Source organism: Camellia sinensis, chromosome 14, assembly GCF_055761805.1.
Source record: "Camellia sinensis isolate YWXY chromosome 14, ASM5576180v1, whole genome shotgun sequence".
NCBI lineage: Eukaryota > Viridiplantae > Streptophyta > Magnoliopsida > Ericales > Theaceae > Camellia > Camellia sinensis.
The window spans coordinates 68,024,493-68,040,762 of record NC_138974.1 but is presented as its reverse complement, the minus strand read 5'-3'; the positions used below and the strand labels follow the sequence as shown (position 1 = coordinate 68,040,762).

Here is a 16,270-nt window from a genome sequence, read left to right as displayed (position 1 = left end):
AGATCATTTCATCCTGGGAGATAGACGTCCGAATTCTGAAAGCACCGTGGAGAGGACGAATCTGTCTTAAGGACACAGTGTTAAACACTGGACTTGATCAGAAAAATAATTCGAATAAATTAAATCAAGTAAGTTATTTAATTACTTTCAGTGTTGTTTTTATTTGTTTATTTATTCAGATTTTAATTTTGTTTTTGTAACAAAATAAAATCTGTTTTTTATTTATTTATTTTTATTTCGAGTTTGATTTTAGTAATCAAACATATTCTCTCCTTTTCTCTATTTCTTTTATTCCTGTTGTTGTTTTGTACACAACAGAATTAAATCTTTTTAAATACAGTGAAGATTGTCCAACAATCTTAAGACAGATTCCTTTTTGGGTATCTTCATTGTATTTAATTTTCTGTGTTTTCAAATTAATATTCTGGTTGGAAAAACAAATAGTGATTTATGCTATTTGACAGATAGTAGTAATATACTGTCACTTTTCTTTGACAACTACTAGTAGTACGATACTGGTGTCATTAACAATTCAGAATATTATTTGGTATTACAGAAAATTCTTGTGATATTTTATTTTTTTAGTTTTAGTAACAAGGAAAATAAAATTATTTTGTTGTTATAATTTATTTTCTGGTTTTAGTAACTAGAAAATTATTTTGTGTTTTAATTTATTTTCTAATTTTGGTAACTAGAAAATTATTTTGTGTTTGTTCTGATTTTTGTAATCAGATAAGTTTTGTGGTATTTTATTTTCTAGTTTTAGTAACAAGAAAAATAAAATGATTTTGTGTTATAATTTATTTTCTGGTTTAAGTAACTAGAAAATTAATTTATGGTTTGGTTTTCTGATTTTTGTAATCAGATATTATTTCGGTATTTTATTTTACTAGTTTTAATAACAAGGAAAATAAAATTATTTTGTATTGTAATTTATTTTCTAGTTTTAGTAACTAGAAAATTAATTTTGTTAATCTATCATGTAACCTTTGTGACTCGGTCACAATCTGTTAATTTTGTAAGTAACTTATGGTTTCGTTTGGTAGAATTTGTTTCTAGAGTAAAATATTAGTTTTACAAACTAATTTTATTTTTATTACAATGTGGATTCATAGTCTTGAATTGTTTCTGCACTTGAATCGGAAAATATATATATATATATATATTCACAAGAACATTTTAATGCATATTTAATTTGTTTATTTATGTACAAATCAAACTTATTATATGAAGATATGTTTTGTCTTTTTGAAGTTTAAAGTTTAAATGCGTTGGATTTTATTTATGAGTTGAGAATCCTTTTATTTCATGATGCAAGTGATGGGATCGTGCATGATTAATTTATTTTGTTGATTCATTATTTTTAGTTGATACGTTTGATATGCATGTATGATATCAACTCGAGTTATTTCTTAACAATAATTTCAAGTGATTTGGAATGATAAATTGTTATGTCGACTTAGGACATAAGCAGGTTAATTTGAATATTTCTAATCAATTTTGAATGGGTGTTTAAACACCAGAGAAAATTAAACATGAAGATGTATGTAATTATATCGGTCCGTTTAATTGGGAAGTAATTTAAGAAATCTTTTATGTTGATTATTGAATTATGTGACATGAAATGTCATTAATAATTATTTTACTTGCGTAGTAGAATTTGTTAAACCATGAACCATTTTATTAATATGGGGGTGTATCTCTTGCATTAGTTGAGATAAGTTAATTTTCTTCTGTCACAAATATTTTTATAATAGTGACATTTATTTGTTATTAAGTTGCAAGAATGTATACAATCAAATGGGTTTTTGAATTGTTTGATTCTTAGGCAAAATTTTTTATGAGGATATGATTTTGTCAAAACATTAATTCTGCCTGGAGTAGTCATAATTATTTTGGTTTTTTCTTGAATTTGTTTTAAAATTCATTGATTTATATTAGAAGTGATAGAGGTGGTGAATATGATGCACCATTAAATGAATTTTGTGCACAACATGGCATTATTCACCAAACTACAGCCCCTTATTCTCCACAGCAAAATGGAATTGCTGAAATGAAGAATAGAACCCTAAAAGAAATGATGAATGCCATGTTACTAAGTTCAGGCTTACCACAGAACTTGTGGGGGAAGCAATATTGTCTGCTAATTATGTTCTTAATAGAATACCCCACAAGAAAACCAAAAGCATTCCTTATGAATTGTGGAAAGGTCGACCACCTTCCTACAAATACTTAAAAGTGTGGGGGTGTTTGGCAAAAGTTGAAGTACCTGTTCCTAAAAAGACTAAGATTGGACCAAAAACAGTAGATTGTGTGTTTATTGGTTATGCTCAGAATAGTAGTGCATATCGGTTTCTGACTTATAAATCAGATATACCTGATATAAATGTGAACACTATTATAGAGTCAAGGAATGCTGTGTTTTTTGAACATGTCTTTCCTTACAAGAAAGGACAGGAATTAAGTTCACAGAAAAGAACTTATGATTGTACACAAAGTCAAGAGACTAATGACAATCAAACACAAGAGACTAGTAATAGTCTTGACCAACAGGATTTAACTAATGATGAACCTAGACGAAGTAAGAGCGCAAGAACATCAAAATCCTTTGGTCCAGATTTTCTGACATACTTGTTAGAAAATGAACCTCAAAGCTTTAAGGCAGCAATGACAGGTCTTGAAGTACCTTTGTGGAAAGAGGCTGTTAATAATGAAATTGAATCTATTATGCAAAATCATACTTGGGAATTGGTGGATCTTCCACCAGGTTCTAAACCTCTTGGATATAAATGGATATTCAAGAGAAAAATGAAAGCAGATGGTTCAATTGACAAGTATAAAGTAAGACTTGTTGTTAAAGGTTACAGACAAAAGGAAGGTCTGGATTATTTTGACACATTTTCCCCTGTGACAAGAATAACATCCATTCGCATGCTTATTGCTATAGCAGCGTTGTTTAATTTAGAAATACATCAAATGGATGTTAAGATAGCTTTCTTAAACGGTGATCTAAATGAAGAGATCTATATGGAACAACCCGAAGGGTTTGTAGTATCAGGGCAAGAAAAGAAAGTTTGTCGACTTGTAAAATCCCTTTATGGATTAAAACAAGCACCTAAGCAATGGCATGAAAAATTTGATCATGCAATGCTTACTAATGGGTTTAAGATAAACGAATGTGACAAATGTGTCTATGTTAAAAACACTGACCAAGGATATGTCATAGTTTGTCTTTATGTGGATGACATGCTTATCATTGGAAGCAGTCAAAACATGATCAAATCAACTAAGCAGATGCTTAACAAAAGATTTGATATGAAAGATATGGGGGTCGCAGATGTTATATTAGGAATGAAAATTACTAAAACATCTGACAGATATGCATTATCTCAATCTCATTATATTGAGAAAATTCTTGATAAATTTATCAAGGATGATTTGAATTTAGCTAGAACACCTGTAGACATCAGTCTTTATTTATCAAAAAATAAAGGTGATGCAGTGTCTCAGTTAAAATACTCCCAAATCATTGGAAGCCTAATGTACCTAATGAATTGTACTCGTCCTGATATAGCTTATGCTATCAGTAAATTGAGTAGGTACACTAGTAACCCTGGAGAAGACCATTGGAAAGCGATCATTCGAGTTCTTAGATATCTAAGATTTACTCGTGATCATGGTTTGAACTTTACTCGATATCCAGCAGTACTCGAAGGTTATTGTGATGCCAATTGGATATCGGATACTAAAGATTCAAAATCCACTAGTGGATATGTCTTTACTCTAGGAGGCGCTGCTGTTTCTTGGAAGTCCACGAAACAAACGTGCATCGCACGATCCACAATGGAATCCGAGTTCATTGCTTTAGACAAAGCAGGTGAAGAAGCAGAATGGCTTCGTCACTTCTTAGAAGACATTCCAATGTGGCCAAAACCTGTGCCAGCTATTTGCATTCATTGTGATAGTCAATCTGCAATAGGCAGGGCACAGAATCACATGTATAATGGTAAGTCACGACATATTCGTCGTCGACATAATACCGTAAGGCAATTGTTGTCAAACGGAATAATCTCAATAGATTATATAAAATCTAAAGAGAATATTGCGGATCCGTTAACAAAAGGTTTGACAAAAGAGCTAGTGTATAGTTCATCGAAGGGGATGGGATTAAAGCCTATTACATAAGAGTCGTCATAATGGTAACCCTACTTATATGACTGGAGATCCCAAGAACTAAGTTCAAAGGGACAACTAAGTTATGTATGGCTCGCCAGAAATCACCAAGGGATTAAAATTCCTACCCATTCCTATGGTGAGAGTGATATCTGCAACATATGTTGTCTGCAGGGGTATAAGGATAAGCTTTGCTTTTAATGATTACTTATATCTTGATTAAGACATAAAATCAAGATGAGTATAAGGAGATACTCACAATAAGAATCACCTATATGAGTGTTGAACTGGGGCCGGTTCTACGAGAATGAAGAGGCTAAATTCTCTAGAAACACTTATGAAAACCAGGTGCGTTCAAGGCCAAAATGAACACAACAGTGAGAACCACGATGTGTTAGAAGATATTTTGTGTGAAATCTGTTGTCTTGGCTTACACAAACGGCTGAACAATTCAAGGCATCGCGTCCATTGGTTAGCCAGTAAGTCCGATAGGTTATCACTAGGGAAGGTTCAAAGCCGAAAACTACCTATCCTGATGCAAGATATTTTCGACTTATACTCTTTCGTTAAAGTCTGCATATTGTTGCATTTCCGTTGTCATCAAATTCCATTCATGTGGGGGATTGTTGGAAATGGTTATAAAATTCTAGATAAAACCAGAATTTTTTCCTAAGTTAGGTCTATTTTTTAGGTGGGCCCCGAGTGTCGATTTACTCGGGTCAAAGTGGTAACGCGTTCTATGCCGCGTTGTGATTCACGTGGTATATTTGGTTGCTCAAAACCATTACCGAGTGAATGGGAAATTGAAGCCAAAGTGTGCTCCATGGAAATGGAGTTTTGGTGGAAATTCCTTAAGGTTGTAAATTGGCTTGTCCCACATTGATTTGGTGGGAGGTTTTGAAAGGGTTTATAAGGCTTAGGGTGAGATACTTGGGGTGTGCCCCAAGGGGTACCCAAGTGTTTTAGAGGGAGAGGTTATGGGCAAAATGGGCTAGACCCATTGGACTCAAAAATCACCACACGCGCGCGCCGCCGCCGCCGTCCGTCCGTCCGGTCGGGCGGGCTGGGCTTGGGCGCGGGTGTGTGGTTGGGTTGGGCTTCTAATCTTTTTGGGCCAAAAACATTTGAATTTAATTTTATTTTTTATTAAAATAAAATCCAGAATTCAAATTAAATTAGTTTGGATTTTTTGTTCATCCAAACAGGGCCCTTCCCAGTTTCAAACAGTAATAAACTGTTTTGGAATTAATGCACACCCAAACAGGGCCCTTCCCGTAATTGCTATCTGTTTGAATTGTTGAATCTGTTTGAATTCAAAACCCAACAGGTTTCATACCTGTTCAATTCAAAACCAAGAGCCACATACCTGTTCAATTCAAAACCAACAGCCACCTTCACATCTATAAATAGGACCACCCTCATTTGATATTTTGCATTCAGAAATTTCGTATTTCACCTCTGTTAATTCTATTCTTCATCTTGCTGCATTTTATTTTCGAAAGAAAGAGTGTAAACACTTAGTGTGTTCGTAAGGCAAACAGTTAGTAGTGCTGCTATTGTTTGTGGTAGATCATTTCATCCTGGGAGATAGACGTCCGAATTCTGAAAGCACCGTGGAGAGGACGAATCTGTCTTAAGGACACAGTGTTAAACACTGGACTTGATCAGAAAAATAATTCGAAGAAATTAAATCAAGTAAGTTATTTAATTACTTTCAGTGTTGTTTTTATTTGTTTATTTATTCAGATTTTAATTTTGTTTTTGTAACAAAATAAAATCTGTTTTTTATTTATTTATTTTTATTTCGAGTTTGATTTTAGTAATCAAACATATTCTCTCATTTTCTCTATTTCTTTTATTCTTGTTGTTGTTTTGTACACAACAGAATTAAATCTTTTTAAATACAGTGAAGATTGTCCAACATTTGTTAACGTATTGAAATGCTTTTAAAATAGAAATTTTATCTTGTATAATTTTATTACCTTCCATTTTAGTTAAAACAATATCCTTTAAAGATTGCATAATAGAAGACGGTTATTTGCTAATAATACCATCAGAATATCATCCATAAGTAGTTTTCCATATTTTTGTATGTCGGTCCTTATTTATATGGCTTCAGTCTAATAGGTTGCATTGCATGACGGACATGTCCTTATGTGACTTGTACATGAAGCTATAATAATGTTCTTCTCAATACCAGTGCAGTAGTTATGTTGCATCTGGACGTTAAGGGAACAACATTTTTGTCTGATCAAATCTTTTAGATTTGTCCAGTATCCATGGCACACCTGGACAGCTCGCTCAGGAAGTGTTTGTTTGTTGATTTCTTATAAACTGTGGCTTTTGCTTCATTTTCTTTGTTGTTTGTTACACCTGTTGTGATTGAATATTGTGATGTGATCCCCGGTCTCAATTGGCTCATTAACTTTCAGCAACAGCAAAAAATTTCTGGCCTTAACATTTCAAGTATGTATAGTTATTTTATAACTTGTACATCATTCTGGTTTGTTTGAGTAGAGTTTAAGAACAACTAAAACCTTATCAAAATTTTTGTTGAGTTGTGTGCACTTTTAAATGCCTATTTTTTGTTCATAGAGGGAAATAGTGTCACAAATCTTCTCTTAAAATGGATTACTCAATTTACTGATAACGGCAACACAAAATTTCTTGGGCGCTTGGGGATTTATTGTCCTTGTGTCACCTCTCTTTGGTTCATGGGACTGAGTCCTGATGCCTGTAGAAGTTAATAGTGAATACTGTTAGGCAAAAATTTGGTTTTCACAACACAATTTTACTCATGACTATATATTACATGAGTTCTTATTATGCAAGTTGCGTCCATTCAGGTTATGAGGTATCCTTTATAATTCTTTATTTCAGGGAAATACCCTTTGATTCCAACTTCACAAGTCCTAGGTGAATTGTTATTGTGTTTTAATTTTGTTTTAGACACATTATATATCTAGGTTACTTACCTATCCATGCTAGGGATCAAGCCAAATGAAATTCAAATTTTGAAGTTTGATTTTGTGACTGCACCCAATGGAATGGGTTGCGTACATATCTAGTGTGAATGGAATTGAAAACCGGTTGGACTAGAATCAAGTCAGTCGTAGTTCATAAATATAGATTTTTGATTTGATTTGATTTATTTGATTTTGTGATTGTACCCAATGGAATGTGTTGCCTATGTATCTGTGTCAACAAGTCCGAATGGAATTAGAAATAAATTTGACTGAAATCAAATCAGCCACAGTTCCCAAGTTGAATTTTTTATTTGGAAATTTGATTTTGTGACTACCCAATGGAATGGGTTGTGTGCCTACTTTTAGGAGACAATCAAAAACAAGTTCGACCGAAATCAAGTCGAATGCAGTTCATAAATTTAGATTTATATTTATTCATTTTGCTTTGTAGTTGTACACAATGAAATGGGTTGCCTAAGTTTGAATGGAATAAAAAACAAGTTTGACTAGAAATAAGTCAGTCGTAGTTCTCAAATTTAGATTTTGATTTGATTTGAATTGATTTGATTTGATTTATTTAGTTGTGACTGTATCCACTGTAATGGGTTGCTTATGTATTTGTGTCAACAAGTTTGAAAGGAATCGGAAACAAGTTTGACCAAAATCAAGCCTGCCAGTAATTCTCAATTTGAAGTTTTGATTTGAGAATTTAACTTCTAAACTTTGATTTTTAATCAATTTCATTTTATGACGTCCTTAAGAGAGGCTAGGTTTAAAATGCTAAGATTAACTTGGTAAAATTTTTGGGCCTTAATTGATTTTATTTTAATCTTTTTTGGTCTTAAAATGTTTTAAATTGTAGGTTAAGAAAATTAAATTTTAGAGGCATGTAATTTTGGGCAGTGGCTTTTTATGAATGATATGCAATGTAACTTTGGATCATTGGCCAGGCTCATTTTATTGCAATCGAAAGCAAAAACATTTTGGGCCACTTGACGGGTTTTGTTTAATGCCATGGAAGGAAAAATATTTGGGGTAATTAGTAGTAGGTCCTATTGATTGGATTTATTTACTCATAATTCTTGAGTATTTTTTTTTACGTATTTGCCCAATGTTTTGATAATGAGAAAATTTTGAAACTTTTTAGATGTGTTTTGTATTTGAGAGGGTAATTTGTGTAGCCAAATTGGGCCGAGCTAGGTTGGAGTGGCGGTCAAAGATGTTTTTAGGACCAAGCTACGAGACCTAGCTATGGGACCTAGCTATAGGACCTACCTATGGGACTTAACTATAGGACCTACCTATGGGACTTAACTATAGGACCTAGCTACAGAACTAAACTGTTGGACCTAGCTACAGGACCTAGCTACAAGACCGAGCTACATGACCAAGCTACGGGACCAAGTTATTGGACCTATCTACGCGGCCTAGCCATGAGACCTAGCCATGGGACCTAACTACGGAACTTAGCTATTTCTTAGTGGCAATCAACGCTATGGCCGAGCTACCAAGCAAGGTAGTCAAACGGAGAGAAGAGCCGAAGTAACTTGGTTGACCGCAATGTTAGCCGAGGTAAAGGTGACAGCCGAGGTAAAGGTGTCAGCTGAGGTAAAAAGAGCTTAGCAAGTGGATCACAAGTGTTAGCCCGGTCCAGAGGAGCCTTGCAGTTAGTCCGGTCCGAAAGAGCTTGGTGGTTAGCTCGGTCACCACAGTCGGCGCGGTAACAGTTAGCCCGGTCATACCATATTGAGCCAAAGTATGTTGAGCCTTCCTCAGAACCATGCTATGGGTTAGTTCGATCCTAGCTTAGTATGGTTAGTATGATCTCAACAGCCTGGTTGGAGTATGTCGAACTGAGGTACACGCAGTGAAAGGAAGAACCGAGCTAGGTGGAGCTCGATCTAGTCTGCGGCTTTAGCATGGCCATGTTATCCCGGTCGTATTGACATCCGACCTAGGTAAAACCATCTCACTTGGTTTAAGCAGTGAAGGGGGTGTTGAAAGATAAACATTATCTTTCAAAAATGTGATTCCTAGGAGAACTCTACATGGAGGAGTAAGAGTCCTATTAGGATTGTGCCACGCGGAACCTATAAAAACTCATAACATCACCTATGGAGAGGTAACACAACTTTGATTCCCAAATACACAGAGTTTTTTGTCTATTTGTCTATTGTGCTGACTTAGGCATCGGAGAGGTATCCGGTACATACCCGCCGGCTAGCTCACGTTTGTGTTTCCAGGGAATAAAGCGACGACGTACGGAGGAGCGCAATCTTGATCAACAGGATTATACGACAAGATTATTTCTTACTCGTACAATTGGCGCCGTCTGTGGGAATACCAGACAAAGAACAAAACCTCTTGATCAAGTTTACCTCGCTAATTGAATGGCGCACAACGAAGATTTGCCGCAGTCCGCCATTGACGGAAAAACCCCAGAGGGGGGTGGGAGGGGCGAAGGATTGCCCTCTATCCGTCCTATGGTAGACTTAGAGCTCCAGTGACAGAATCCCCGGAGGGATGCAAGGAGGAGGCGGAACAACAGCCCCCGTCGCTCTCGCTCACAAAGTCCTGAAAGGCAAAGGCGAAGAATTGACCCTCAAGCTCTGGAGGATCGTGTAAAAGAGCAAGATGAACTAATAAGGAAGATGGTGGCGGACATGGAGACCATAAAGCGCCAGATCAAGGGAAAAGGGGTGGCGACAGGAGAAGGGCGCAAAGGCAATACGCCTCCTCGCCACTCAGAAGATCGTGGTAGGCATACCACGCCATCGCAAGCAGAGAGTAGAAGTCTCAGGACAGGCGACACTCAATCAAGGACTTCCAGAACTCGTTACTCCAGGTCTGAGAGAACGAGATCATTGAGGTCTTACACTGAAGGAAGCACCTATCGACCCTCGCGCACGCACTAGACATCATCCAGGCAGACGGAATTGCCCAGATCATCCGATTTATGAACCGTGCTAGAAGAAATGGCACGATGGAAGGACACTAGGGCGCGTGACCCTCACAGAGTTTCTGTCCTTCAGCAGTTGGCTCCTCGGACGCATGAAAGTGTCGAGGTTGGAATGCCAATACCGCGTCCTGCCTACGAACCAATAGACAAAGCATTAGCGAGGCTGCAGACCTCGCCGTTCGTTCCGGCAATTGAAAACGCGCCCCTACTTTCAGGCTTCCTTCAGCCCAAATTCACCACATACGAGGGGAAGACAAACCCCTACATGCACCTAAGCCACTTCCGCCAGGTTATAGCGATATATCGGCACAACGAGGCTTTGATGTGCATCCTCTTTCCCTCCAGCCTTGGCGACCTAGGCTTGACTTGGTTCAAAAAACTTTCAGAAGACAGCATAGCCTCCTAGGTGCAATTGGTGGAGGCGTTCGTAACAAGGTTTAGACCGAACACCAAAACCCCGGTGGAGATCAATCAGCTACTCTCCATCGACATGAGCGACAAGGAGACCTTAAGATCCTACAACAGTCGCTATTGGGAGACCTTCAACCAGATTGGGGATTGCCCCACCAATCTCGCCATCGCACAATACAAAAGAGGTCTTCCAGTCGGAAACAGGTTGAGAGACTCAATCACCATGACACCACCCCATACGATGGAAGCCTTGATAGAGAGAGTACACCAACATATTCGCGTGGAAGAAGATGGCAATTGCGCTAAAGCAAAATCTGGCACAACCGTAATACCAGATAAAAAGATTATGGTAAAAGTCAACGCGGTAGAACGTCCAAATAGAAACGGGCGAGGCAGGCGGGACAACAGAGAGGACCAAGACAAAAGGAGGTTGAGAGTCCACACTGCCATTACCACGGTGTTCAAAAAACCGATCTATCGGATTCTCAGCAAGATTCGCAATGAACCTTTCGTCCGATGGCCTGCTAAACTGGGAGAAGCGCAAAGAGACTATGACGAGAGGTCGTGGTGCACCTTCCATGATGAAAAGGGGCACCACACTGAAAATTGCACACCATTAAGGCAGCACTTGGAGGAGTTAGTAGCAGCTGGGCACCTGGCCCAACACATAGAAGGAGGGACACAGCCAGCCCCCCAGAACCATAACAACCCAAACGGGAGCCCCCCAGAACCATAACAACCCAAACGGGATGCCGGTCGACGCTCCACCTCAAGGCGTAATAAACATAATACATGGAGTATTCGAACCTGAGCGAGTATGTGAGCTCAGGGGGATGATCAAAAAGGCTGAGTACTTAAGGGAGGTACTAAGTGCACAACCTACCATCAAAAAGGGGAGAACAGAACCCACAAATGTCATATCTTTTTCGGACAAAGACTTAGCAAGGATATACTGCCCTCACAATGATGCACTGGTCGTCACTCTACGCGTCAAGAATTTCGACATCAAACGGATTTTGATCGACCAAGGAAACTCATGTGAGATAATGTATTACGAAACCTTCAAACAATTGAAACTAGAGGACAAAGACTTGGCACCTGCAATATCTCCCCTGATCGGATTCAACTCAATGCCAGAGTGGCCAGTGGGCAAGATAATCCTCCCAGTCAAGGCAGGAACCATGACAAAACAAGTGGAATTCTGGGTATTGAAAGTCCCTTCCTCTTACAACATAATATTGGGAAGGACATGGTTGCACGCTATGCGATCGGTAGCTTTAACGTACCATCAAGTATTGTGGTTCCCCAACGAAGTCGGGGTAATTAAAGAGGTCTTTGGAGACCAAATTATGTCCAAACAATGCTTCGTCACAGCAAATGGCAGCCGCGTTGCCAAATGATATGTACAGCTGGTGGAAGAACTCAAGAGCAAGGAGCTGTTCACAGATGTTGGCAAGGCAGCTGAATAAAAGGCACTTTAAGATTGGAGATTGGGTGCTGCACAAAGTAATGGGAAACACTTTGGCACCCAGAGATGACAAGACTAGGGTCCAAATGGGAAGGACCATACAAAGTGGTTGATTAGCAGGAAAATGGACATACCACTTGGAAGATGGAGATAGCAAGGTCATCCCCAGGCCGTGGAGCATTGTCAATCTCAAGTTATTTTATTTTTAGTTTTCCTATAGAGTACTTGTAATTTTTCTTTTCCTCAATAAAACAAGTAGTTTCCTTTTCAGCATAGATTGTTTTCTTTTGTAAAAGTTGTTTTAGTGAGCTAGGGGCATTAAAAGCAGAGTTGGCAAGTTTGACAACAAGTCTTTGCCCGACTTGGGGGGCAATCGAGAAGTTTGGCAGGAATAACCAAACGCTTAGCTCTATGTTGGCCGAAATAACCAACATTTAGCTCTTCTAAGCTGAGATAAGGTTATCTAGGCTGCAGGAAGTTGGCAGGTTTGACCAACAAGTCTTTGCCCGACTTGGGGGGCAATCAAGAAGTTTGACAGGAATAACCAAATGCTTAGCTCTATGTTGGCCGGAATAACCAACGTTTAGCTCTCCTAAGCCGAGATAAGGATATTTAGGCTGCAGGAAGTTGGCAGGTTTGACCAACAAGTCTTTGCCCGACTGGGGGGCAATGAAAAAGTTTGGCCGAAATAACCAAACACTTCACTCAGGGTTGGCCAGAATAGCCAACTTTGAGCTCTCTTCAGCCGAGATTAGAATTTAGGCTGAAGAGGTTGGCTGGAAAAACCAACATTCATTGTTCTTCAGCCGAGATAAGGATCTAGGCTGAAGAGGTTGGCTGGAAAAACCAACTTTTAGTCTGCTTCAGCCGAGATAAGGATCTAGGCTGAAGAGTAGTTGGCTGGAATAACCAACTTTTGGTACTCTTCAGCCGAGATAAGGATCTAGGCTAAAGAGTGGTTGGTAAGGATAAGTTGATTGCAAGGTTGAGATCGAGATTGGTATCTCGGAAAGAAATTGTTATACTTCATACAAGTTATAGTTGAATAATGGATGCAGGTATAAACCGAACAAAAAGATGAGAAAATTGAAGATTTCATTCCAAAAGTGCATTACAAATGGAGGGGCCATAGCCCGGTTACAAAAGCTTCCAAAGTTAGCATCCAAAGAAAAGAAAGTACATGGTCATGCAAAGAGGTCATCTAAATCGGCGTCCAATTCAACCCTGGCTTCACTTAAAGGTAGCTCGGTTATAGCAAGCACAGTTTGGTTGAGCTCAGTCGAAGGCACCGCATCAGACACAACAGACAAAAGTGGGATGGAGACCACTGGAGTTGGAGAGATGGACTGGCGACCTAGCTAGGCGTTGTTATCAGGCTCTTGGGATGCATCTTCTTCCTCCTCAGCTTGAAGAAATTTTTGTTGAATGGCATTTGCATAATCCACCATGGAGCTCGGTATAAAATATGGAGGAGGGTTTAGGAAGACCTCGGTCTCTGCTTTCCACCCACACTTGAAGAAGAGGTCTTTGGCAGCCTCACATTGCAAGATATAGGTACTTGTCTTTCCGTTCGACCAGGGCCTTTTGCTTATCTGCTTCCGCTTGTTGACTAGCTCGGTAAGGCGGACGATTTCGGTCTGAAGTTCGGTTGTCTTTCGTTGGGCCTCTTCAGTATCACGGTTGAGCGTGCAAAGGTGTGCCTGGCCAACCTAGTGAGTCTGCAAAGTGAAAAGAAAAAATATTAAGCATGGATCGTTGGACCGTGCTAAAAGAAACAAAGGCGAAATAAATGGAGTCCTCGCTCGGCTAAGTGGAACGAGGGATTCGTAGCCCGGTTGAAGCTTATGGTGCGGCATTCTTAGTTCGGTTTTGACTAAGTCAGGGAGTTGGTTTCGCCGTAAGTTATTGCTCGGTTGAAGGGCTGAAGTTTTTAGCTCGGCTATTAACAGGTAATCCCAAATCATGCTACGCAGATGGAATTAAGGGGCAATTGAGAGGGTAATTTGTGTAGCCAAATTGGGCCGAACTAGGTTGGAGTGGTGGTCAAAGATGTTTTTAGGGCCTAGCTACGAGACTTAGCTATGGGACCTAACTATAGGACCTAGCTACAGAACTAAGCTGTTGGACCTAGCTACAGGACCTAGCTACGAGACCGAGCTGCATGACCTAGCTATAGGACTAAGTTATTGGACCTAGCTACGCGGCCTAGCTATGAGACCTAGCCACGGGACCTAGCTACGAGACTTAGCTACTCCCTAGTGGCGGTCAACGCTATGGCCGAGTTACCAAGCAAGGTAGTCAAACGGAGAGAAGAGCCGAAGTAACTTGGTTGACCGCAATGTTAGCCGAGGTAAAGATATCAGCCGAGGTAAAGGTGACAGCCGAGGTAAAGGTGTCAGCCACGGTAAAAAGAGCTTAGCAAGTGGATCGCAAGTGTTAGCCCGATCCAGAGGAGCCTTGCAGTTAGTCCGGTCCGAAAGAGCTTGGTAGTTAGCTCGGTCACCACGGTTGGCGCGGTAACAGTTAGCCCGGTCATACCATATTGAGCCAAAGTATGTTGAGCCTTCCTCATAACCATGCTATGGGTTAGTTCGGTCCTAGCTTAGTATGGTTAGTATGATCTCAACAGCCTGGTTGGAGTATGTCGAACCAAGGTACACGCAGTGAAAGGAAGAACCGAGCTAGGTGGTGCTCGGTCTAGTCTGCGGCTTTAGCATGGCCATATTATCCCGGTCGTATTGACATCCGACCTAGGTAAAACTATCTCACTTGGTTTAAGCAGTGAGGGGGGTGTTGAAAGATAAGCATTATCTTTCAGAAATGTGATTCCTAGGAGGACTCTACATGGAGGAGTAAGAGTCCTATTAGGATTGTGCCACGCGGAACCTATAAAAACTCATAACATCACCTATGGAGAGGTAACACAATTTTGATTCCCGAATACACAGAGCTTTTTGTCTATTTGTCTATTGTGCTGACTTAGGCATCAGAGAGGTATCCAACACACACCCACCGGCTAGCTCACGTTTGTGTTTTCAGGGAATAAAGCGACGACGTACGGAGGAGCGCAATCTTAATCAACAGGATTATACGACAAGATTATTTCTTGCTCGTACAGTATTTTAGAATGATAATTTGTGACTAGTTATGATATTTTGATAAATGATTGGGACACTTTGACTTTTGTTTGTGAATGTTGATTTATTTTTAATTTTTTTTGTGTTAGTTTGTATTGAAATATGATGTAAGAAGTGTAAATAGTTGAATTGTTTTTTTAAGAAATATTTATATGGTGATGAATTTATCTCTAAAAATTGGGGTAAGACTTTTTGATAAAGGAAAAAGATCCGGACCTCCTTTTCCCCCACCCCTGACCATTGGACAGATTTTTTTTTTTTTTTTTCAATCACCACCCACCACGTGTGTGTGGGGTGGTGGGGGTGGTGATTGGAGGGAGTCTCTATCAAAGCCCTTTGATAAATAAGTCCAGTCGACATGAGAGGCTCTTAACTGTCCCTTAACGTTTTTGTGCTGTTGGATGGGTCAATTTTAAGGTCATGAAAGGCAAAATATTTTTTTTCACTGCATGATTCTGTCGAATTGCTCTCTATCAACTCCTCGGCCACTGTTTTCTGGCCTCTCTTTAGAAGATGGTTTGGTTCCGATTCCAGTAAGTTAAGAACATTGTTTACTGTTCAGTTCATGGATTTAGACAAAAAAATAAAATAAAATCGAATTGTTTATGACTTTTTATTAATTCTGATATATTTATACAGGAGTATTCCACTATGAATTTGTTCTATTTTCATTGGCTTCCTAAAATTCAATATTATTTCAATGTTGATAATACTTTCATTAATCGTATTTACCAAAAAAAAACTTTCTATATAATGATGTGTTTATATATATATAAATATATATATATATATATATATATATTTCATGTATATGATTTTTCCTTTGATATATTATTAAAATTGTATTTCTATAGTCATTGTTATATATTATGATGAATTTGTTATGACTTTACACATTTTTACACATTTGTAAATATAAGTTTAGTGTGGAGAATATTCTAAAAATTGATAATCTATATAAATTGATAAAACTTTCTAGTTTAGAACTGTGAAATTGAACCAAAAACGAATCATTTTTGCAGTTTGGTTCTGACTTGGTTCCAAAGATTTTTATAGTTCGGTACAGTTTGGTTCTCAAATTTTTGGAACTGTAAAAATTAACTTGGTTCTTCATGCACTTCAAAATAGAACCAATCCAATCCATGAAAACCCCTAC

At 38.6% G+C, this 16,270-nt stretch overlaps 1 protein-coding gene across 2 annotated transcripts in view; it reads left to right on the top strand.

Annotated features, from left to right (window-relative positions):
• The first annotated feature begins 2,915 nt into the window (after positions 1 to 2,915).
• LOC114290832 (retrovirus-related Pol polyprotein from transposon TNT 1-94) overlaps positions 2,916 to 16,270 on the top strand; it is a 32,671-nt gene continuing 19,316 nt past the window's right edge. For both annotated transcript variants that reach the window (XM_082904186.1, XM_082904187.1), the window contains exon 1: positions 2,916 to 5,868. In XM_082904186.1, the coding sequence (XP_082760312.1) occupies positions 2,932 to 4,185 (1,254 nt within the window). In that variant the 5' untranslated portion in view covers positions 2,916 to 2,931 and the 3' untranslated portion in view covers positions 4,186 to 5,868. The remainder of the gene's footprint in view (positions 5,869 to 16,270) is intronic.